Source organism: Hypanus sabinus, chromosome 22, assembly GCF_030144855.1.
Source record: "Hypanus sabinus isolate sHypSab1 chromosome 22, sHypSab1.hap1, whole genome shotgun sequence".
NCBI lineage: Eukaryota > Metazoa > Chordata > Chondrichthyes > Myliobatiformes > Dasyatidae > Hypanus > Hypanus sabinus.
In genome coordinates, this window is record NC_082727.1 from 4,122,753 (window position 1) to 4,148,378 (window position 25,626).

A 25,626-nucleotide genomic window follows, 5' to 3' on the forward strand; every position below is an offset into this window, starting at 1 on the left:
ACAGATTCACTAGGCTACTGGAAGACTTTGGTTAGGGGAGAAACTGAACAGGTTATGGCCAACAGGAGAGGACACAGTTTTAAGGTGCTTCTTTGTAGCTACAGAGATGTCAGGGGTATGGTTTTTATGCAGAGAGTGGTGAGTGCATGAAATGGGCTGCCAGTGATGGTGGTGGAGGCGAATACAATAGGGTCTTTTAGGAGACTCCTGGATAGCTTAGAAAACTAGAGGGTTATAACCCCAAGAAATCTCTAAAGTAAGTACATGTTTGGCACAGCATTGTACGCCGAAGGACCTATATGGTGCTGTAGGTTTTCTATGTTTCTTTCTATGTTAGAGGTGGCCGAAGGTCACCTGAAAGAGATGCATGAAATTATAAAGGGTAGAAACAGTTAGTTTCCCCAGTGGAAATATCAAATACTGGAGAAACTCTTAAAAGATTTGTGAGGCAATTTTTTTTTTAAATGCAGAGTGGTAGGAGGCTGGAACAAAGCATCAGGGGACCTAAGGCCTATTCCTGTGCTGTACTATTCTACGTTAGTAGTCAGAAATAATTAGATTAAACTGAAAGACATCAGAATTGCAATTTAATAAGAATTAAATCACCATAGAAAAACACTAAAATATATTATCTAACATTTTATTGCAACCCTTTAAACGAAAATACAACAAGAGGGAAATGGTAAAACTTATACAGAACAAAGCTACTGCAATGGAAGATACAAAGTGTATAAACAACTGCAAGGAACTTTACAAAGCCAATGACATACTTAAACTTTGCATGCAGAGGGTATCTGAAGCAGATATCTTTTTTTTTAATAAAACACAGCAACAAGGAGTCATAATTCAAGCCAAATTCCTTCAAATAAAAATCTGCTCTGCTCACTTCATAAATGCCATGAAGGCTGATTAAATTTACCCTGGTTCATTCTCAAAAGTAGAAGTTAGAATTTTTAAGTAGCTATGTAAAATGCAGTGATTATATCTAGAGTTTAGTAATGATATGAGCACAATTAGTGCAAATCAAAACTGCAGATAAAAAGTATACAACTTATGTTCAATTGACTGGGAAGCAAATCCTGCCGTTATTATCCATGTGTGGTATCGTCTTCCACAAAATCTTTAGCTTGTTCAGCTGTGATCACATCAATATGACTGACCTGTATATAAATAAAGGAGCCAAGTACATAAAATGCAAAAGCATGGCAACTGAAACAAGTATTAACGAAGAAAAGGAGAATCTTTACAGGAGGAACTAGAGCAAATATTACCATGAAAAGAATTCATATACCAGTAAATTACATCAAATTCACCACACCAATTCCTGATGTTGATGTACAAGAAGTTAGCTGTCTGGGTTCTTATTCACTACTGATAAAGTTGACCTTATTCAAACACAAAAATTTAAGTTTTACAAAGTAGATGCTGAGACAATGTTTCTCAAAATGAGAGTATCTAGAACCAGAGGCATAATTTCAGAATGAGGGGTCTGAAATTCAAATAGATGAAAGAGCTGGAATTTTCTAACCTAGATAACTGTGAAGGTAAGAGTTACTGAATATATTCACAGCTGAGACTAATAAGTTTTTAAACTACAAGAGTATGAGAAGAAAGTAGGAAAGTGACTTTGAGGCCATGATTTTACAAGGCAGTCTCAAGGAGTTGATTAATTTACCTTTGCGTAAATTCTAAAATCTGTATATTTAAAAAAAAGTGTAATAAAGGAAAAGCAGTGTTTTCAGATTCCTGAGTTTTCCAAATTTATAACCAAGTGCTCAAAGTGTATTTTGAAGCTTGATAAGTTATCTTATCTACAATGTTACACATCAATGAAAAACTCTTTACTTCCATTCCAAGGAGGCTTAGTCATTTATGATATAACTTCTATTTAAAAGAAATTACTTCAACTTACAGATTACAAGGCAGGGAAGAGAGAGAATAAATCATTGGAAAAACATCATTTCTTAAGAGCCTAGAATTTGCCTGTGTTGTTTGAACATTCCTGGGAATCTCATTACAAAGTTTGCTTACCTGCTTGAATTTTTGCCCACTCTTTGTCCTCCCAAACCATGCCCCACCCATTTTCTTCCAACCTGTCACTAATGACACTCTGTAAAAACTGCATAAAATTGCCAAGTCCCAGTTTAATAGTTTTTAAACTAATAAACTTGTCTCGGGCTTCCAGCCAGGTACAGGTTATCGCTTTTAACTGATGCTTTAATCACTAATTCTGCCAACTTCATCAGGGATGACGCCTAGGCATGTCTAGTCCGGTGGTATATATATCCCATGTTGTTCGCCCCTCTTGATTGGTTAGTGCTCATCTGGTCAGGTTTCTGCTCTCCCACCTTGTTTACAATCGGATTCCAGTTCTTACTTAAGGGTGAGATCTTCTCCCTTGTTAAAATTCTTTTCTAGTTTTACTTTAATGGCTTCTTTCACCAGGCGGTCCCAAAAGTCAATGGCATGGCACAATAGTTTTGTCCCATCAAAGTTAATCCTACAGCCATTGCGAATGCAGTGTTCTGCTGCTGCCAATTTCTCCAGGTAACCCAAACAGATACATCTCCTGTGCTCCTTGATGGGGGTTTCCACTATGCGTTTCAACTGGCTGATACGCGCTGATCCATATTCACAGGGAATCCTGTAAGCGCCAGTCACCTGGATTCCCAGATCATCTCTGACCCACATAAGCTGTGATTTGAGCTTCCTTACAGATTTGTGGATGTTATTAATCTGGTATTTCTTCAGGATCCTGGCAATCCTTCCAAAAGCTGTGGAAGTAGGGAAACTACCCAGATACCCCAAATACTTCTTCAGATACATCAAAGACACCTTCATTGTGTTGCCTCATGGACTCCAGGCACTCCAACAGTTCCACAACCATCTGAACAGCATACATCCAAATATACAATTTATGATGGGAGACTGAGAAAAATGGTTGCCTCCCATTCCTGGACAGTCATATTAGATGGAAACCAGGTCAGTACTGAACCTCAAGAGAGAGAACTTGTAGGGATAGCTTTTTATAACAGTTTTTGTTCAGTCCACTAGGGATTGGCTGTGCTGGACTCAGTGTGGTGCAATGACTTGGAGTTGATAAGAAAGCTTAAGGTAATTTGAGAAGGGGAAACTAAATTCCATTGTGGTGGTATTTCAGTGGAATAAAGGAAATTACAATAGCATGAGAGGGGAACTGGCCAAAGTTGACTGGAAAGGGACGCTAGCAGGAGGACAGCAGACCAGCTATGACTGGAGTTTCTGTGAAAAATGATGAAAGTGCAACACAGGTATATTCCAAATAAGAAGAAATTTTTGAATGCAAGTAGGACATTACTGTGGCTGACAAGTCAGAGCCAAAGTAAAAGCAAAAGAGAGGGCATGCAAGGAAGCTAAAGCTAGTGGGAAGATAAGAGGATTGGGAAGCTTTTAAAACTTTGCAGAAGAAAACTGAGGAGGTCATTAGGAAGGAAAAGATGAATTATGAAATGAAACTGGCAACTAATATCAAAGATCATACTAAAAGCTCCAGTATATAAAGGGTAAAAAAGTCGAGGGTAGATATAGGACCAATAGAAAATGACCCTGAAGATATTTTAATGAGAGAGGCAGAGGAACTGAATGCTTATTTTGAGTTAGTAAATTTGCTGATGACACAAAGGTTGGGGGTGTTGTGGATAGTGTGGAGGGCTGTCGGAGGTTACAGTGGGACACCGGTAGGATGCAAAACTGGGCTGAGAAGCGGCAGATGGCGTTCAACCCAGGTAAGTGTGAGATGGTTCATTTTGGTAGGTCAAATATGATGGCAGAATATAGTATTAATGTAAAACTCTTGGCAGTATGGAGGATCAGAGTTCTGTCTAGTTTTTGTAATGTGTCATGTAACACCATGGTCCTAAAAAATGGTGTCTCATTTTTACTATGTACTGTACCAGCAGTTATGGTCAAAAAGACATTAAAAGTGACTTGACTTGACAGAGGGATCTTGGGGTCAGAGTCCATAGGACACTAAAAACGGCTGCGCAGGTTGACTCTGTGGTTAAAGCGTACGGTGCAGTGCTCTTCATCAATCACGGGATTGAGTTTAGGAGCCGAGGGGTAGTATTGCTGCTAATATAGGACCCTGGTCAGACCCCATTTGGAGTACAGTGCTCAGTTCTGGTCACCTCACTACAGGAAGCATGTGGAAACCATAGAAAGGGTGCAGAGGAGATTTACAAGGATGTTGTCTGGATTGGGGAGCATGCCTCATGAGAACAGGTTGAGTGAAATCGGCCTTTTTTCCTTTTTGAGTGAAGGAGCAACCTGATAGAGGTGTATAAGATGATGAGAGGCATTGATCATGTGGATAGTCAGAGGCTTTTTCTCAGGGCTGAAATGGCTAGCATGAGAGGGCAGTTTTAAGATGCTTGGAAGTAGGTACAGGAGATGTCAGGTGTAAGCTTTTTTTTAAACACAGAGAGTGGTGAATGCGTGGAATGGGCTGCCGGTGACGGTGGTGATACGATAGGGTCTTCTAAGAGACTCTTGCGACAGGTACATGGAGCTCAAAAAAATAGAGGCTATGGATACCCCTAGGTAATTTCTAAGGTAAGGACATGTTCGGCATAGCTTTGTGGGCCGAAGGGCCTGCATTGTGCTGTAGGTTTTCTATGTTTCTATTAGTCTTCACAGTGGAAGACTCCTGCAGTAGACCGGACATTCAAGAGTGTCAAGGAAGTGAAGTAGGTGCAGTGAAAATTATGCCAGAGAAGGTGCTCAGGAAGCTTAATGGTCTGAGGGTGGATAAGTCTCCTGGACCTGATGGAATGTACCCTCGGGTGCCAAAGGAAATAGCTGGAGAGACTATAGAGGCGTTAACAACGATCTTTCAAAAATCGATTCTGGCATTGTACCGGATGACTGGAAAATGACAAATGTTACTACATTAATTAAGAAGGGTGGGAGGTAGCAAAATGGAACCTATAGACCTGTTAGCCTGACATCTGTGGTTGGGAAGTTGTTGGAATCCATTGTTAGGAATGAGATTATGGACTACCTGCAGGCACATGACAAGATAGGCCAAAGCCAGCATGGTTTCCTGAAAGGAAAATCCTGACTAACTATCTACTGCAATTTTTTAAGGAAATTACATGCAGGGTAGTCAAAAGGAGATGCAGTAGATGCGGTGTACTTTGATTTTCAGAAGGCCTTTGATAAGATGCCACACATGAGGCTACTTTGCAGGATAAGAGCCTATGGAATTACAGGGAAGTTACTAGCCTGTGTGGAGCATTGGCTGATTGGCAGACAACAGAGAGTGGGAATAAAGGGATCCTACTCTGGCTGGCTGCTGGTTACCAGTGGAGTTCCACAGGGGTCAGTGTTGGGACTGTCGTTTTTTTACAATCGATGTCAATGATTTGGTCTGTAGGATTAATGAATTTGTGGCTAAATTGACCAATGATACAAAGGTAGGTGGAGGAGCGGATAGTGTTGAGGAAACAGAGCCTGCGAGAGTCTTAAGATAGTGTAGGAGAATGGACAAAGAAGTGACAAATGAAATAGTGTTGGAAAGTGTACCGACATGCACTTTGGTGGAAGAAATAAATGGACTATTATTTAGATTGGGAGAGAATTCAAAATGCAGAGATGCAAAGGGACTTGGGAGTCCTTGTGCAGGATACCCTAAAGGTTAACCTCCAGATTGAATCAGTGAAGAAGGCGAATGCAATGATGGCATTCATTTCGAGAGGTATAGAATATAAGAGCAGGGATGTGACATTGAGGCTCTATTAGACACTCGTGAGACCACACTTGACAGTATTGTGTGCAGTTTTAGGCTGCTTATTTTAGAAAGGATATATTGACATTGGAGAGGGTTCAGAGAAGGTTCACGAGAATGATTTCAGGAATGAAAGGTTTACCGTTTGAGGAACGTCTGGCAGCTCTTGGTCTGTATTCTCTAGAGTTCAGAGAATGAAGGGGGATCTCATAGAAACATTCCAAATGTTAAAAGGCCTGTACAGATTAGATATGGCAAAGTTATTTCCCGACAAGAGGGCATGACTTCAGGATTGAAGGACTTCCATTTAGAACAGAGATATGGAGAAATTACTTTATTCAGAGGTGGAAGCAGCTGTGGAGCCAAGTCATTGGGTCATAAGGAAGAGATAGATAGGTTCTTGATTAGCCAGGGTATCAAAGGGTATGTGGAAAAGGCAGGGGAGTGGAGATGACTGAAAGAATTGGATCAGCCCATGATTGAATGGCCTAAGACCATAAGATATAGGAGCAGAAGTAGGCCATGATCTAACAGAAAACCACTCACATGGACTTATACCTCAATAATAACAGCCACCATCATGCCTCCCAACTCAAGAGTGATTCTTTCTACTAACTGTGCAATAACTATTTCGGACCCAGAGCGTCTCCATGATGAAATATGCATGATGTTCCTAAAGGACAGGTACAAGGTGAATGAAATCAATTTGACCCTTAAGAGAGCCAATGGAAAAACCATAAAACCGAACAACAAGGAGGAATCGCCTGTCTTCCCTGTATTCCCATGGTTTCTGAATGGATCGCAGGCTGAATGGCCTACATCTGCTCCTTTGTCTTGTGATCTTGAGGATCCTGAAGAAAAATCCAGATTAATACCACCCACAAACCTGTAAGGAAGCTCAAATTACAGCTTATGTGGGTCAAAGATGACCTGGGACTCAGGATGGCTGGCGTTTACAGGATTCCTTGTGAATGTGAAGCAGCGTATGTCGGCCAGACAGAATACATAGTGGAAAACCGTATCGATGAACACAGGAGGTGCATTCATTTGGGTTACCCAGAGAAACTGGCGGCAGCGGAACATTGCATTCGCAATGGCCATAAGGTTGACTTTGACAGCAAAGAACTACTGTGCCATGCCAAAGCTTTCGGGGCCACCTGGTAAAGGAAGCCATTGAAATAAAACAGGAGGGATGGATGATGGGGGAGTCTATAATCACTGGACTAAACATGCCAAGGTATCATACCCGATGAAGATGACATAGTTTGTCATTGAAACGTCTGTTAAAAATTGCTATCTGTACCTGTCTGGAAGCCTAGGAAAAGTTTACTCGTCATATACACTGGGAAAGCACTAGATCCTTTTCCAGTTTTTAAACTGATCAAATAAATCAGCTTTTCAAAATAAATTTCAAATGTAATATAAATAGTTTACATCATCCAATTTTCTAGTGAAATTACCTTATTCCTGAATTTCACTCCATAGAACTTGTCTGCAGACTCAAGCAATTCCGGCCTGAATGTAGTTGTAATGAACTGGGCATGTGAAGAAAGCTCGGATATCATATCTATTATGAGAAAGATTATTAATAAAGGAGTAAAATAAGCAAAATTACAAATTACAAAATCATAAATATCAAGTAAATGGCAACTAGTCTAAATTAACCAACTTTTAAAGAATGGTGCTGACTACTAAATGACAGGTTCGATTTAGCAATTAGAACCAAATTATTTGAATGCAGCCATCACGACAGGAGGTCTAGATGATGAGTTTGCACGTACTGAATGCTAAGAGCCTGCCAGGTACCTAGCAGCTAAGGTAACCCATCTATTCATTTGATTTGACCTTGTACACATAGTTGCAAACATAATCCAAATATCACGCCTCTCCTCAGCACACCCACTAACAATCAAAGCACAACCACTGGTTCAGCGATTATATTAAATTTAAATTGGCATTAAATTGTAAATTCTCACTCATATTCACTATTTGTTCACTCCCCTCCCCCCAAACCTAACAAAATAATCAGGCCAAGTAGTTCCAGTAGTGATTTCTGGACTTACTAAGTTTGCCCTGTTGATTTAATAATGCACAGCCATCAATCCAAGTCTCTTTCATTCTTTATTTTATTGATACCAGTCAGAAGTTACCTTGTTCTGCCTTCTAAATTAACTCTACAATGGTTCATATACTTTTGTTCTAGTTTCTTCATTCGCTAAATCAGAAAATATTGTTTGGTAACTTGACACTTCCATTTCTCGTAACACTGCTTTGTGACAACCAGATAACTTAGGAATATAATGTTCAGCTGCAGCCCAAATACCAATACTTGTGAAGTCAATAGCTGCATCAGATTTTTATAAAGATTCATGGCATTCACCCAGCTCTTCCTTGTTTACTTTGACTCCAAAATGTTTATGTTTCTTTGGGTGGGGGGAAAAGTTCAGATTTGGTGGGAGCCTAAGATTTGGTATGTCATCAAAGACTCTAGAAAATTTCTAGATATACCATGAACAGGATTCTAATTCACTGTCCGGTATAGAGAGGCCACTGCACTGGATTGGAAAAAGCTGCAGAATGTTGCAAACTCAGCCAGCTCTTCCATAGACACTAGCCACCCCAGCACAGAGGACATCTTCAAAAGGCGATGCATCAAAAAGGCTGCATCCATCATTAAGGACCTCGATCACCCAGGACAAGCCCTCTTTGCTCCATCAAGAGGAGAATCTACAAGAGCATGAAGACATGTACTCAATATTTTAGGAAAAGCTTCTTCCCCTCCACCACCAGGTTTATGAATGGACAATGAACTGATGTACACTATCTACTTTTTTAAGCTCTTTTTGAACTACTTATTTAATTTTTACAATTTCTTATTGTAATTTAATTGCTTTATTATGTATTTTTTAAATTATATTTTATTCAGAAACATTTGAAACCCCGTAGCTTTGTTACTATCACCAGATCTACATAACGATGGTATCAGAATACAAGAGGGAGATTGAAAGCTTGGCTGAGTGATGCAATAACAACCACCTCTCTCTCAATGTCAAATAGACCAAGGAACTGATTGTAGACTTCAGGAGGGGGTAACCAGGGGTCCACGAGCATGACAACATATTTACTTCTTTAGGAGTCTGCGTTGGTTCAGCATGTCATCAAAAATTTTGGTAAACATCTACAGATGTGTGGTGAAAAACGTGCTGACTGGCTGCTTTACAGCCTGGTATGGGAACACCAATTCCTGTCAATGGAAAATCGTAAAAAAGGCAGTGGATTTTATCCAGTGCATCACAGTAAAACCCTCCCAACCACTGAGCACATCTACATGAAACTTTGCCTTAGAAAAGCAGCATCTGTCAAAGATCCTCACTACCCACGCCATGCACTTTTCTCACCGCTGTCGTCAGGTTGAATGAAGGTACACGTGCCTCTTGACTCGCACCACCAGCTTTAGGAACAGTTACTACCCCTCAACCATTAGGCTCTTGAACAAAAGGGGACAGCTACACTCATTTGAGGACTCCATTATATTGTTATTTCATGCTCATTATTTATTGCTATTTATTTGTGTCTGCATTTGCAGTTTGTTTACAGCTCACAGTTATTGTTCTATAGATTTGCTAGGTATGCCCACAGAAAAAGTACCTCAGGGTTGGATGTGGTGACATGTACTCTGATAAATTTTACTTTGAACTTCTCTGATAAAACTTATGCCTAAAATTTATTACAGCTTTTTCTTATTTAAATATATTGTTTTTTTCCCTTTATGGATGAATCACAGGACAAGACTGTGCTGTGACAATAAAATCATCTAAAAGCAAAAACTGCAGATGATGGAAATCAGAAATAAAAAAAAACAAGATGCTGGAAAAACTCAGCATATCGATGGGAAGTGCACACGACAAATGCTGGCTGACGTATGGCATGCTTCCAGCATTTTCTGCTTTCATCTCAATAAAACAAAATGAAATACTCAATACGAGAAACTCAGGTGAAGGACTGCATGAAAACAATTCAGCAACACTTAAGAAATTAAGTAGCTTTTTTTTTAAAAAACACCCACTCCAACTGTCTTTCTGCCTCTACAGGTGTTGGTTATTTATATGCAGTTTGTTACGTCCCAACATCACTTCCTGTTCACAAACTTTTTTTAAAACATCATTTCCTGCATGGGTTAATTTGGTTTATTACTTACAGTAAACAGTGTCCTAAGACACCCATCTCCATCCACTCTTTATTTCAAAGTTCAAAGCACGTTTATTATCAAAGTATGTATACTATATACAACCTTAAGATTTGTCTCCTTACAGCCAGCCACAAAATGAAGAAACCCAATAGAACCCATTAAAAAAGTTTATCAAATACCCAAAATACAAAAAAATAAATTGTGCAAACAATAAAAGTAAGCAAACAACATTCAGAACTAAAGTTCACAAAGTGAATTCACGGTCACAAAGCTAGTCCAGGATAGTTAGTTGCAGGCCACAGCCTCGGTTCAGTGCACAGACGAGTAAACTTTGCCAAGCAGCGAGCTGAACATTGGCCCATTCTTCACCCCCGAACCCCGACACCCTAACCTTTTTAATCTGGCCAAACATCGGCTTATTTCTCGCTCTCAGACCCAAGCCCTGCCACCTCAATTTGGCCTATACTTGGCATTTTCAATCTGGCCCAGTATTTAAATCTGTCAAATATTGACTTGTTCCTTGTTCTCGAGCCCGGGCCCCACCGCCTTGACCCTGCCTTGCCTTGGATCAGTCACTTTGAATCAGCTCAAATTGCAAATTAAATTTTATTATCAAAGTACATATGTCACTATATACAATCTTGAGATTTATTTTCCCGTGGGCATAGTCAGTAAATCTATAGAATAGTAACCCATCCACTCCAACAATGGCCAAACATTGGTTCGTTCCTCACTCTCAGGCCTCAGCCCTGCCACTTTGATTCAGCCCATACACATCACCCTGCAATTGTCCCACTCATTCAAGACTTCAGTTCACACTGCCAAGGTGTAATGGCAATTCACAAACTCATCTCCAAAAGGGAAGTTACAGGCTACTGGTCGTAGTGACTAGTGATCAGAAAAAAAATATGATTAATACAGCAGTTAGCAAGATTTATTTGCTGCCAGTAAGGCATCACCGTGTTTCACAACCGCCATCTTAAACCAGAAACAGCAATAACTGTGAGTCTTAAGCTTCATTCATATTGATAAACATTTAGTACTTTGGAGGAAGTATTAGGCTTATCACTATTCAGCTATCATTAGGTATGAATTTGGTCAACTCCGCGGCATAGCTATAGTATGCTGCATGTGTGTATTATCTTGTTTAACGCTGATCGTGAGAATATCAATAATATTAAGCTTTCTCAAGCTGAAAAAAGCTTCCAGCTTAGATGATTTTTGAGAAGATGTTTAACTCACTCCCTAACTTTGTACATAATGCACTGACAGGGCAGTAGAGTGAAAAGATAACCTCTTCAAAGGCATTGTCTGCGGACTGGTGACGCATCTGAATGCCGTACACTACAAAGTCAGCTTCCGACCTGAGAAACGTTGATTACCAAAATATAGAGGACAGAATACAGCACATTGATGTCTATGCACTGATCAAGGAGTCCACAATCAGCATAGCTGCAGCACAAACATGTGCCAGTGTTGAAGCAGCAAGAACGAGAGTGATTTATGTTAAACGTGAAGGTGAAATGCAAACGTAAGCTCGCATAGACATGGAGAAAGTATGTATTAACAAGGAGATTACATGTAAAAAAGCCGCATTACATGCACTCAGGGAAGAGCATGAAGCTGAGGCTGCCTTAGCAGAGGCAAGGTGTATGAAACAAGTGGTGAACCAATCAGCCATATTTTGTCATCACAATAGCCAATGTAGTTTTCCAAGTATGTCCAAACACACTTTAGCTACAAAAAAGACAATGCTCCAGCTCTACAGGTAGAAGCTGTTCACACCACTCAGCCAACATGCCTTTCACTCACTCCTGGCTTTCGTAGTCAATGTCTACAGCAGCAAAGATCCACAATACTTCCTTCTGTAGTTTTAACACAGCAAAGTCAGGATCTGCTACTGATACTATAACATCTGCAGAGGCACGGACAAACTGAGCTTACATCTATTCCAAGACACATATTTGGCAAACTTTTCTCCACAATGGTCTCATTCAGGAGCTGAAGAAGCATTAGATTTGGCTTGGTATCTAGCTTGCTGAGACCTTGTCAGAGCAGGACTAAAAGAGTTTGACAACCAGTCAGCTAGTTATCTATCCTGGAAGTCAAGATTGCAATGTTGTGGAAGAACTAAGTCTCAAACTTAGTGAAGAGCTAGACTGGGGTTAAAATGTGGAGGGGGGGGGGGGTCATTGCAACATGCAATAAAGGTTAGAGCAGTACACTTTGATAATGAAGCTACAAGTTTGAAAATGCTGTGGCAGTGACTGGACAAGCTATGGCTCTCCAGAAGCAATTTAAGAATCCCTTTTCAACAGACTAGACAATTTTACAAAGCTCTCAAATGAAGAACCGCAGAAGTTACTGGAGCTCACAGATCTGCTGTCAGAACTATAAGCTGCAAAAAAAGAGGGTCACCTATCAGGACTGAGTTTCTTGGATACTGCAAGAGGAATGAACCCTACAGTGGGGAAAGTACTGAACAACATGCAAGAATGGTGGATAACTGAAGGGTCTGAGTATAAAACAAAACATGGTACCCTTATTCCACTATCTTCATTCTATATATGATCTGTCTGCTGACATACAGAAATGCGAAATAACCCTAGTTTTATACTCTCAACCTCTGACTACAATTCATTCAGAGAGGCTTCCAGCAGAAGCATGGAAACCAAAAGTCCGATCACAATCAACAAAGTGAGGTAGAACAGTTAAAGACTGTGCAGTAAGACTGCTTTCAGGACTGTTTTGAAATTGTCCTTCTTTAAACACTTAATTAAATGATAATTTGACTTTTAGTTTCAGTACTTAAGTTTGACATTATGGATGTCAGATGGGAAGTGTTCTGCCTCTGGAGCTGCTGTTCGTTTTGCATGCAGTTTGTTAGTAAGCTATATTTAAACTATTTTCCGTGCAGGTTAATTCCAATTTCAATTTGGAGCAAACTCGGCAGAAAGATATCCATCTCAATCCACTCTATTTTCCATTGAAATAGCAATATCTCTCAGTCATAAGCTTTTTTAAACATTTAGCAGATGTACTTTGAAGTTAGTACTACATTGATTGTAACTCATTACCAACCTATTGTTAGGCCATAAGTTTGTTCTATCCACAGCATAGGTATAAAATGTTGCATGTGTGATTTGCTTTGTTCAACGCTGATTGTGAGAATAATTCAGGTGCACAATGATTCTATATTAAATCTAATATGTGTTTTACTTAACTTATTGCAGTTTCATAAAATTCTCACATTAAAAACCCTGAACCTTCTGGCTCTGAGGTGTTTAACTTCCAGCCTAGTTTTGTACATAGCATAATGTGAGGGCAACAGCCACTTTAAATATAAAGTGAAACACAACTCTGACTTAGTACAGCACAGCAAAGCAAATCAGTAAATGGACTATTACTTCTGTCTATGTCACCTCTTAAACTTTACAATTTATACAAGGTGACCCTATGTTGTTATTTCCATAACTCAGTCAATAATTAATTATCAACTTCAACTGCATGAAATGCCCTGGTTCACATTTTTACAGTTATGCCTAGGTATTCCATTTAGCAGCTCTGTAAGAGCAGCTGTTCTGCTTTCAGCCTCTTTGGGTTATTGTTGAAGATAAGGGATGATGAGATATGTGCATCATCCAATTAGGATGATGGAAGGTTTCCCTGGTGAGGGACACCAAGGTTGGGCTTGGGGCTTTTGTTCGGCAGGAGATGAAGAGAGAAGATGCTGAAGAGAACAGGATTCACCCAGTGTGGGACCGTGATTCAGTGAAGCCAGGTGCCGAGATCGATTGAGGATAGGTGAATATGGTGATACCTTGAGCTCCAAGTAGACTGTTTAATTAAAATGGGCCCTTTTCTTTACTGACCCATTAGTTAAATTAAGATTCATAAATATAGTTCCTTTAATCATATGCTGTGTACTGTCTGTTACTTCATGGCATTAATTTGTAACAGGGTAGCAAATGTCACAGCATCCACACAAATCAGGGTTTGGGATGGGAGAACCGCCTCAATCTCACAGGTTTGGTGGGTCTGCAGAGCGCTTCCTCAGACTTACACAGCCAAGGAAACCAGGATGTTTCATTTACATTGGCATTGGCATTTTTTTGGGGGGGGGGGGGGGGAAGAGAGGGACACATTAGCGTACTGGTGGCACAGTGTACCACCGACCTGCATTCAATTCCTGCCATTGCCTGTAAGAAGTTTACACGTTCTCCCTATGACTGCGTGGGCTTTCCCAGTCCAAAGATGTGTGTAGGTTCATCGGTCATTGTAGACAGTCCTGTTATTAGGCTAAGGTTATAATGGAGGCAGCTGTGTGGCCAAAAGGGCCTATTCCGCACTGTATCTCAGTAAATAAAATTTTAAAAATAAATAGTTGGGAGTAGTTAATCTCAGTTAAGGCAGATGGAGATCATGATTTCACTGATTAATATGTTGAACTTAAGGAACTTAATAGCCTACTTTCTACATTTGAATAAAATAGAACTTCACTGTCTCTATGACATTCTTTTCAACATGCCAATGAAGCAAAGCCAAGAAGTGCTTTGAAATCACCAATTCTGTTTGGAAAGTTTACCTGAAACAGCTTTTCTGTGTTGAGCATCCAGGGCCTGGTCAATTTCATCAAAGAGGTAAAAAGGTGCTGGGTCACATTTCTGAATGGCAAAGATTAAAGCAAGTGCTACTAATGATTTCTGACCCCCAGAAAGCTGCTGCATTTCTCGCATTTCTCCTTGTTTTCCCGTAAATGATACCTGCCAATGTTAGAAAAGGAATTAAAATGCTGTAAAATCTATCAACTATGCAAAGACAAGCATTGATAAATTAGATTCTGAATGGTCTAATCTCACACTCTGAAAAAACAGTAGTTAACATGAAAACCAGTCTGCTCTATTTATGAATTTAAAGGACCTGTTACTAAATTGCAGCATCACATGTGCATCACAAGCGACAACATCCAAGACAACCCCAGAACCTATAAATAAAACATGCTGACAAAGTTAAAAATCTGAAAAGAAATGCTCAACAAAACTACTAAAACTTGTCACAAGAAATTAAGCTTAGAAGTTTGTGCATTCTATTTGTGTAACAAAACATGCAATAATCAGATTGAATATTATAATTCTCTATAACTGTCTAAAACATGCTAATTTATTCTTTGATTTCACAAAAATCAAAACTAAGTTTTCCAACTTGATTCATTAGGTTTATGAAACCTCTTCATCTGTAACCATTAAGTAAAAATAATCTACAGATCATCGATCAGCCATGATCTCAAAATGGTGGTGCAGGCTCGAAGGGCCAAATGGTCTACTTCTGCACCTATTGTCTATTAATTACACTGGACAAATTTCTTTCAGAAGTGTTGCTTCCTCAGAATTTTTTGTTTGCTTGAAGCTGAACATAATCTAACTACTTGGATTACATAGCAATTTGGAGAAACAAACAATGAAATTTTATTAAATATAACACACTTAATTGTCTAACAATGCTGAACAAACCTTTTGCTAAAATAAGATCAACTTAATTTAAACTTTATTCAAGCTAAAAATGTTTTGTTGATGATTTTCAATTGTACTCAGTGTCTGATACTTCTCGCATAAGTATCCAACAATAATGAGCCAGCACTGATGGTCTGCAGCTCCGATACTATTTCTCTACGACAATGCCAAGACTTGCAGGGAAGAAGTCTAAATGGGAATACAGAAAATGAATCTTTAGCGGCATGGTTTTATATGCTGAAGCATGAGGAGGTGTTTGCTTCCCTGAGGCAAATCAGGGTGGATAATCCCCAAGGCCTGACAAAGGTGTTCCCTTGGACCCTACAGGAGTCAAGTGCAAAAATTGCCAGGGCATAAGCACAAATACTTAAATCATCTTTAGTGACAGGAGAGGTACTAGAGGATTGGAGGATAGCCAATGTAGTTCTGCTATTTTAAAAAAGGCTCTACACAGAAACCAGGAAATTGCAGGCCAGTGAATCTGACATCTGTTGTGGGAAAGTTATTGTAAAGTACTCTAAGGGGCTGGATATACACGTATTTGGATAGACATGGACTAATTACGGATAGTCAGCATGGCTTCGTGCATGGTAGATCATGTCTACCATCTTAGTTTTCTGAGGAAATTAATTAGGAAAGTAGATGAAAGCAAGGCAGTAGATGATGTCTACATGGACTTTAGCAAAGCAACTGAAAAATGCATGGTCATGCACTTTGGTAGTAGAAATAAATGTGCAGACTATTTTCTAAATGGGGAGAAAATCCAGAGACTTGGAAGTCCTTGTGCAGAACACCCTGAAGGTTAACTTGCAGGTTGAGACAGTGGTGAGGAAGACAAATGTCATACTTGCATTCATTTCATAAGGTCTAGAATACAAGAACAAGGACGTGTCGCTGAGGATTTATAAGGCACTGGTGAGGCCTCACCTTGAATATTGTGAACAGTTATGGGCCCCTCAGCTCAGAAAAGATCTGCTGGCATTAGAGAGAGTCCAGAAGAGGTTCACAAGGATGATTCCAGGAATGAAATACGAGGAACATTTGATGGCTCAGGGTCAGTACTCGCTGGAATTCAGAAGGATGGGTGGGGGGGGGGGGAATTTCATTGAAACCTTTCAAGTGTTGAAAGGTCTAGACAAAGGTCCTTGTATGTGTACAGGTACTTGGCGATTAAAGTCTGATTCTGATTCTGACAGAGTAAATGTGGAAAGGTTGTTTCTCATGGTGGGAGAGCCCCAGGATACAGGGACACCTGAGATGCAGAGAAATTTCTTTAGTCAGAGGTGGTGAATTTGTGGGATTTGTTGCCACATGCAGCTGTGGAGGCCAAGTCGTTGGGTTTATTTAAGACAAAGATTGATAGGTTCTTAATTGGAAATGGTATCAAAGGTGAAGGCTGGGAATTGGGGTTGACGAGGAGATACAAGGGAAAAAAAGGATCAGCCATGACTGAATGACAGAGCAGACGATGAAACAGATGGCCTAATTCTGCTCCTATTTCTTATGGGAGGCTGGTCAAGAAGGTTCAGTCCCTCATTATTCAGGATGAGGGAGTAAATTGGATTAGACATTGACTTTGTGGGAGAAGCCAGAGAGTGGACGAGGAGGGTGGTCTCTCTGACTGGAAGCCTGTGACTAGTGGTGTGCCGCAGGGACTGGTGCTGAGTCCTTTGTTTTTTGTCATCTATATCAATAATCTGGATGATAATGTGGTTAACTGGATCAGCAAAGTTGCAGATGACAGCAAAATTGGGGACATATTGGACAGTGAGGAAGGCTGTTATGGCTGCAGAGGGACTTGCATCAGCTGGAAAAAAGGACTGAAAAATAGAAGGTGAAATTTAATGCAGACAAGTAAGAGGTTTTGAACTTCGGTAGGACCAACCAGGTTATTACACAGTGAATGGTAGGGCACTGAGGAGTGTGGTACAACAAACTATCTGGGAATACAGGTCCATAACTTGTTGAAAGTGGCGCCACTGGTAGAAAGGGTCATAAAAGAAAGGTTTTGGCATATTGACTTCCATAAATCAATGTATTGAGTACAGAGATAAGATGTTATGTTGAAGTTGTATAAGATGTTGGTGAGGCCTAATTTAGAGTACTGTCTGCAGTTTTAGTCACCCACCTACAGGAAAGGTGTAAACAAGGTTGAAAGGGTAAACAGAAAATTTACAAAGTTGTTGCCAGGTCGGGAGGACCTCGGTTATAAGGAAAGATTGAATATTCCTAAGATTGTAGAAGACTGAGAGGAGATTTGATAGAGGTATACAAAATTATGAGGGGTATAGATAGGGTATATGCCAGAAGGCTTTTTCTACTGAGGTTGGGTGGGACTACAACCAGAGGTCATGGGTTAAGGACGAAAGGTGAGAAGTTTAAGGGGAATGTTAGGGGAAACCTTTTCAATAGAGGGCCATGAGAGTGTGGAATGTGCTGCCAGCACAAGTGGTGCATGCGAGCTTGATTTCAACGTTTAGAAGTTTGGATAGGTACATGGATAGTAGGGGTATGAGGGGCTATGGCCCCAATGCAGATTGTAGGCAGTTTAAATGGTTTCAGCATGGACTAGATGTTGTCAACTAGCTGCATGTAGTTTGGTGTTTTCTAATTGCCAAGAAAATTTTCAACAATGCTTTCCATGTAATTTTCTTCAGTCCCACTAGAAGTTCTTTAAATTGTGTGTCAATGACAACCTGATTGATTTCTGGACCAACATAAATCCTTTCCTTGATCTTGGCATCTCTAATTCTGACTTGAATTATGAATTGAAATAATAAATATGTGATTTCAAAAAAAAATGGTACGATAGTAAAGTACTCAGGAAGCAAACTCTTTTTTGTCCAGAGTTATTCAACCCTAAAAACACAATCACTGAAAACAAGGCTTGCAGGCATACAAACTGATTAAATTTTACACGCAATTGGATTCAGTTACCCTAATTCCAACTCCTGTGAATTGATCAACAGATGGCACGCTGCTCTGCGATGCACTGCCTTCACCCTCATCCTGTGACTGGCTTCCTTCTGCATCACCTTTCTTCATAACCAAGGATGCTTTACCACCTGGGACTAACTTCGTAAACACCTCACTGAAATTCTTGGATACCTGTTCAGAGTAACATTTCAAAATGTTTCATAGTTTAAAAAAATGACAACATAGATGACACATTTTCTTTTTTTACATTAATGTCACACATTGTTATTGCATCAGAATTAGCTCAAGCAGTATTGTTAAACTCAAAGCTCGCTAACATTTAACTGTTCAGCTGCCGACCATGCATAAACACACAGAGTAAAACTAGTTGTTAGAGAAATTTTTCTCCACTTAATACAAAAGATGCACTCTATATTGAAGCCTCTGCTTATCATCATCTTACAGGCAACTTCTTTACAAGGAGCACATTGTCGAAAGTCATAAAAATGCCCCATTCAGTTCCATCAATTGCATCCTATCACTACTATAATTTAGTTTGCAGATAGTTGTCAATTAATTGCTGATTAATGCAACTGTAACAAAGTTTTAATCAGCTTTATGAAGAAATTTAAGGAAGTTTAATGCAATACCTGGTATAGGCTAAAGATGTTCTGTCATTTTTCCTTGGATGAAATTTTGTCTCAACTATTTGCCACCTACCAATTCATCAATAATTCTATGCTGCCTATCAAACCATCTCCCTCTCTACTTTGCACCATAATGGCTTCCAATTTATCATAATGCTGTCTGCATTTTGCTATCACCACTGAATTATAGACAAACCATTTATTTAACAGCATAATTAAAAGCTTTTGGCCAAACAAATTCTTTAAACCTCTTAACAATTTTATGACTGTAAAAATTCGAACTCAAAATATCAAGATTTGCTTTTAAGCAAAGGGCACTGAAAACAATTGTCTGTTTAACTACAATATTCAGAAATTTAGAAACGAGTAGTTCATTCAACGAGTAAATCAGGTACTACCCTGACAATAATCATACTTACTTGGTTCTCAAGTGAAGCAAGCTAAATACCAAGCTCACTCAGCACAGGAGCAAGGAGCTAAGGATACTGTAATATTTGTTTGCAATATCCTTAGCGCCATCTTGAAACCCCCTCACAAATAAAGGCGGGGTACTTCATTCATCTGTAGCACTTTGATGTTACACATTGACTAACTAGGACACTTCAGGAGTGGTCTAACTACCCACTACCCACAATCTTGATGGCTAACCGAAGTACATGAATGTCCCACAGATCATGGATCAGACTTGAAAACAAATGGCACAGTAGTGTATGCATGACAGAGTTGCAATGGTTAGTGCAACGCTGTACAGTGCTGGTGAACGGGGCTCAATTCCTGTGCTGTTTTGTACTTCTTCTGTGACTGTGTGGGTTTCCTCCAGGTGTTCTGGCTTTCTGCCGCTTTCAAAACACATAAGGATTAGTAAGGGTTAGTAAGCTGTGTGCATGCCATGTTGACACTCGTAGGCTTTGCCCAGCACATATTCAGGCTGTGTTGGTTATTGATGGAAATGATGCATTTCACATGTTTCAATGGACATGTGACAAATAAGCAGAATCTTCTCTAAAAGTGATTTTCACTAAGCCTTTAATATAAATATCCACTCCACACTCCCCATCCCCCCACAACATTAATATTTACGGGAGTTACAAAGTTTACATTGAATGTCCATTGAGGATCAAAAATACTACATTGCAGAAAAAGATACTAGTTATTTTGAGCCATTTTTTGAACAATAACGTAGTACAGATTTAATATTCACCTATATTATAAACTATTAATATCACACAATATTTTACCTGCTTGAAAGTAAGCTGTATGGCTTCATATTTTCTCAACTCAAGTACATTCATAAGCTCCATAATGGACTTGTGGCCACGGTCAAGCTCTTCTTGTCGCTTCATGAGTTTCTCCTTCTGTTCCGAGAAATTCACAAATTGGTCCAAGGCCTTTTTGTTGACATGACTGTACTTCTTCAGCTCCTGATTACACTGTTCCAATTTCCGGAATAGCTGGAAAAGATAGGAAACAAATAGAAAAAAATAACAAACAGTAGAAAACAACTTTCAAAAAGCAAAACAACACCAGTAGGTTCTAACAAGACAAACTTTAAATTTTAAGTGCCAAACTAAAAATTTCCAAACCAATTCATGCAGTGACTGATGTAAATACAGCAAAATATTACATTATTATTACCTGTATGAGATTTATAATATTCTGGTTTTACTGAAGGTATCAATAGAGGCGCATTATATTAATTATCCACAAAGCCCTTGTTATGATCACACAGGCCTCAATCCCACCAGGAAATACCATACCTTTGTTGAACTGCCAAATTTAATACCCATTCACACTTGCATCCTGGCAGATATCCTAGTAACTGTCAGCAAGTTTGGGACTTGACACAAATCAATTAAGACTATAAGGCATAGCAGCAGAATTAGGTCATTTGGCCCATCGAGTCTGCTCTGCTATTCAAACATAGCTGATCCTTTTTTCTCCTCCTCGGCCCCACACCCCAGCCTTCTCCCTGTCACCTTTGATGCCTATCAATCTCTGCCTTAAATACAGACAACGATCTGGCCTCCACAACTGCCTGTGGTAACAAATTCCACAAATTCACCACCCTCTGGCTAAAGAAATTTCTCCACATCCGTTTTAAATGAACGCCCCCTCTATCCTGAGGCTGTGCCCTCTTGTCCTAGATTTCCCACCATGGGAAACATTCTTTCCACATCTACTCTGTCTAGGCCTTTCAACATTCAAAATGTTTCAATGAGATTTCCCCTCATCCTCCTAAATTCCAGCAAATACAGACCCAGTGCTATCAAATGTTCTACGTACGATAACACTTTCATTCCCGGAATCATCCATGTTAACCTCCTCTGAACCCACTCCAATGCCAGCATATCTTTTCTTAGATGAGTTCAAAATTGTTCGCCATACTCAAGGTAAAGCCCACCAGTGTTCCATATAAAGCCTCAGCATCACATCCCTGCTCTTGTATTCTAAGACCTATTGAAATGAATGCTAACACTGCATTTGCCTTCCTCACCTGCAACTTAACCTTTAGGGTGGTCTGCACAAGGACTCCCAGGTCCCTTTGCATCTCAGGTTTTTGGATTTTCTCCCCATTTAGAAAACAGTCTACACAGTTATTTCTACTACCAAAGTGCATCACCATGCATTTTCCAACATTGTGTTTCATTTGCCATTCTCTTGCCCATTCTCCAATCTAAGTCCTTCTGAAGCCTACCTGTTTCCTCAACACTACCTGCCCCTCCACCAATCTTATCATCAGCAAGCTTCGCAATAAAGCCAACTATTCCATCACCTAAATCATTGATATATAGCATTAAAAAAGCAGTCCCAACACCAACCTCTGTGGAACACAACTAGACACTGACAGCTAACCAGAAAAGGATCTTATTATTCCCACTTGCTGCCTCTTAGCAATCAGCTAATGCTCTAACCATGCCAGTAACTGTTCTGTAATACCACTGGCTCTTAATTTGGTAAGCAGCCTCATGTCAAAAGGCCTTCTGAAATTCCAAATACATCCACCGCATCCCCTTTATCTATGCAACTTGTCGTCTCCTCAAATTCCAATAGGTTTGTCAGGCAGATTTTCCCTCCCAAAAATCATGCTGACTTTGTCCTATCTTGTCCTGTGTCAGCAAATATTCTATAGCCCTCACCCTTAACAAGTGACTCGAACATCTTTTCAACCATTGAAGTCAGGCTAATTGGTCTATAATATCCTTTCTGCTGTCTTCCTCCTTTTTAAAAAGTGGAGTTGCAATATTCCAGTCCTCTGCCATCATGCCAGAGTCCAATGATATTTGAAAGATCATTACCAATGCCTCCACAATCTCTATCGCTACCTCTTTCAGAACCCTAAAGTACAATTCATCTGGTCCAGGTGATCAATGTACCCTGAGGTCTTTCAGTTTTTCGAGTACCTTTTCCCTTGTAATAGTAAATACACTCATTTCTCTTCCTTCACACTCTTCAACATCTGACACACAGCTAGCGTCTTCCACGGTGAAAACTGATGAAAAACATTCAATTAGTTAATTTGCTTTCTCCTTGATCCCTATTATTTTTCACCAGCCTCATTCCCTAGTGGTCCTATATCCACTCTCATCTCTTTTACTATTTTTTACATAGTTGAAACAGCTTTTACTATCCACTTTGATAATGTTTGCTAGCTTGCTTTCAAAGCTTTCCAATACTCTTATCTTTCCCTCTCTCATGTCATCTCTTTGCCCACCCAATGCCATTCTCTGGTGCTCCACTGCCCCCCCTTTTTTCTATGGCCTTCTGTCTCTTTCACCAATCAACTTCCTAGCTCTTTGCTTCATCCTTCCCCATCCAATTTTCACTTATCACCTTGTGTTTCTCTCTCCCTCCCCCCTCCACCCTTGAAATCTACCCTTCAGCTTTTTTTTCTCCAGTCCTGCTGAAGGGTTTCGGCACAAAACACCGACTGCTTTTTTCCATAGATGCTTCCTGACCCACTGAATTCCTCCAGCATTTTGTGTGTGCTGCTCTGATTTCCAACATCTGCAGATTCCTCCTTGCTGAAATGTTGAAAGGACTAGATAGAGTAGATGTGGGGAGGCTTCAAGCAAGAATATGGTGACGGTATCCAGAACTAGAGGGCACAGCATCAAAATAGAGGGGTGACACTTCAGAAGTGAGGTAAGGAGGAATTTTTTTCGTTTGAGAGCAGTAAATCTGTGGAATGCTCTGCCACAGACTGTGGTAGAGACCAAGACCTTGCATATATTTAAGGTGGAAGTTGATTGGTTAGGGCATCAAAGGATCTGGCGAGAAGGCAGGTGTATAAGGTTGAGTGGGATCCAGGATCAGCCTTGATGGAATGGTGGAGCAGACTCAATGGCTGAATGGCCTAATTCTGCTCCTACGTCTTATGGTCTTCTTGAATTATTGTAAATATTTTCTAATGATGCTAGAAAGTTCGTGAACCCTGAACTATTTCTCTATTTCTGCATAAATATGACCTAAAATATGATCTTCATGCAAGCCCTAGAACTACATAAAGATAAACCAATTAAATAAATAACACAAAAAACATACTTTTTCCTTTATTTATTGTGAAAAATGATCCAATATTACATGTATTTGTTGGGAAAAACGTGAATCTTCACTTTCAGTAACCGTTGTGCCCCCTTTATATCCATAACTTCAACTGAACGTTTTCGGTAAATGTTGATCAGTCCTGCACATTGGCTTGGGAGGAATTTTAGTCCATTCTTCCTTACAAAACTGCTTCAACTCTGAGACGCTGGTGGGCTTCCTTGCATGAACGACTTGCTTCAGGTCCTTCCACAACATTTCTATAGGATTATGGTCAGGACTTTGACTCAGCTATTACAAAACATCATTCTTTTTAAACCATTCTGTTATTGATTTACCTCGTCTTTGGATCATTGTCTTGTTATATTATCCAACTTCTATTAAGCTTCAGGTGACAGACTGCTACCCTGACAGTCTCCTGTAAAATGTCAACCTACAATTTTAATTCATTGTTCCCACAACGATTGTAAGCTGTCCAGGCCCTGAGGTAACAAAGCAGCCCTAAACTATGATGCTCCTTCCACTATGTTTCACAGTTGGAATGCGGTTTTGGTGTTGGTGTGCAGTGCCCCTCTACCTCAATACAGCAATGTGTATTTCTCCAAAAATTTCAACTTTTTTCTCATCTGTCCACAGAACATTGTCCCAGAAGCACTGTAGAACATCCAGGTAATCTTTTACAAACTTGAGACATGCAGCAATTTTTTTTTTTGAGAGCAGTGGTTTCCTCCGAGGGATCCTTCCATGAAGACCATTCTTATTCAATGTTCTTCTTATAGTGGACATGCCAACAGACTTTAGCAAGTTCTAGATTTCTGCAGGTCTTTTGCTGTTGGCCTTCGGTTCTTCACCTCCTTCAGCTCTTGGTGTGATCTTTGCAGAATGCCCACTCCTAGGGACAGTAGCAACAGTACTGAGTTTCCTTCATTTGTAGACAATTTCTCTTACTGGGGACTGATGAATGCTTAGGTCTTTAAAAATGCTTTTGAAGCCTTTTCCAGCTTGATGCATCTCTACAATTCTTCTAAGGTCCTCAGAAAGTTGTTTTGATTGAGGCATGGTGCACATAAACAGATCTTTCTTGAGAAGAGTAGGGTCTGTCAGTAACCTGACTTTGTGTCTTTTTTTAAAATATAGCCCATGGTGCCTCTACAACCCACACCTTCAATCTCATCTCATTGATTGGAACACCTTTAACTCCAAATAGCTTTTGTAGAAGGCATTACCCCAGAGGTTTACATATGTTTTCCAACAAATACATGTAATTTTAGATAATTTTTCTCAATAAATAAATAAATGAACAAGTATCATGTTTTTGTGTATTTATTTAATTGAGTTAGCTTATCTAGTTTTGGGACTTCTGTGAAGATCAGATCATATTTTATGTCATATTCATGCAGCAGAAATAGAAAAAATTCTACAGGGTTCACAAACTTTCTAGCACCACTGTATAAATAAAATGGAAATACTCAGCAAGCCAGTCCACATATATGAGAAGAGAACCAGAATTAGTATTTCAGATAGTCTCTGTAACATTGACATTTCTCTTCGCAGCCTGACCCTTTCCTACGATTTCGAGCAATTTCTGTTTTATTTAGACTTCCAGCACCTGCCCTCCCCAAACCAGATTTTCTTTATATAATTGATTAATTAATACTTTTGGAATTACTGTTTTGAATTAATACTGTTGGCGCGTGGCCTAGTGGGCAAGGCATCAGACTAGTAACCTGAAGGCCACTGGTTCGAGCCTCAGCTGAGGCAACACGTTTGTGTCCTTGAGCAAGGCACTTAACAACACATTGCTCTGCGATGTCACCAGTGCCAAGCTGCATGGGTCCTAGTGCCCTTCCCTTGGACAACATCAGTGGCGTGGAGAGGGAAGGTCTGCAGCTTGGGCAACTGCCAGACTCCCATACAACCCTGCCCAGGCCTGTGCCCTGGAAACTCCAGGCGCAGATCCATGATCTCTCGAGACCGACGGATGCCACCACCACTTTTGGAATTGTTCTGAATGTCAGGGAACATCTAGGTCGACTGCTGGCAAACCTAGCATTGTGG

The 25,626-nt window shown here is 39.9% G+C and overlaps 1 protein-coding gene across 1 annotated transcript in view; it reads right to left on the reverse strand.

Moving 5' to 3' along the window:
• Positions 1–570: 570 nt before the first annotated feature.
• Positions 571–25,626, reverse strand: part of smc3 (structural maintenance of chromosomes 3) — a 111,800-nt gene continuing 86,744 nt past the window's right edge. The window contains exons 25-29 of the mRNA XM_059946990.1: positions 20,265–20,477; positions 18,401–18,571; positions 14,539–14,716; positions 7,225–7,331; positions 571–1,160 (exon numbers count right to left, since the gene is read on the reverse strand). Coding sequence (XP_059802973.1) covers positions 1,089–1,160; positions 7,225–7,331; positions 14,539–14,716; positions 18,401–18,571; positions 20,265–20,477 — 741 coding nt within the window. The 3' untranslated portion in view covers positions 571–1,088. The remainder of the gene's footprint in view (positions 1,161–7,224; positions 7,332–14,538; positions 14,717–18,400; positions 18,572–20,264; positions 20,478–25,626) is intronic.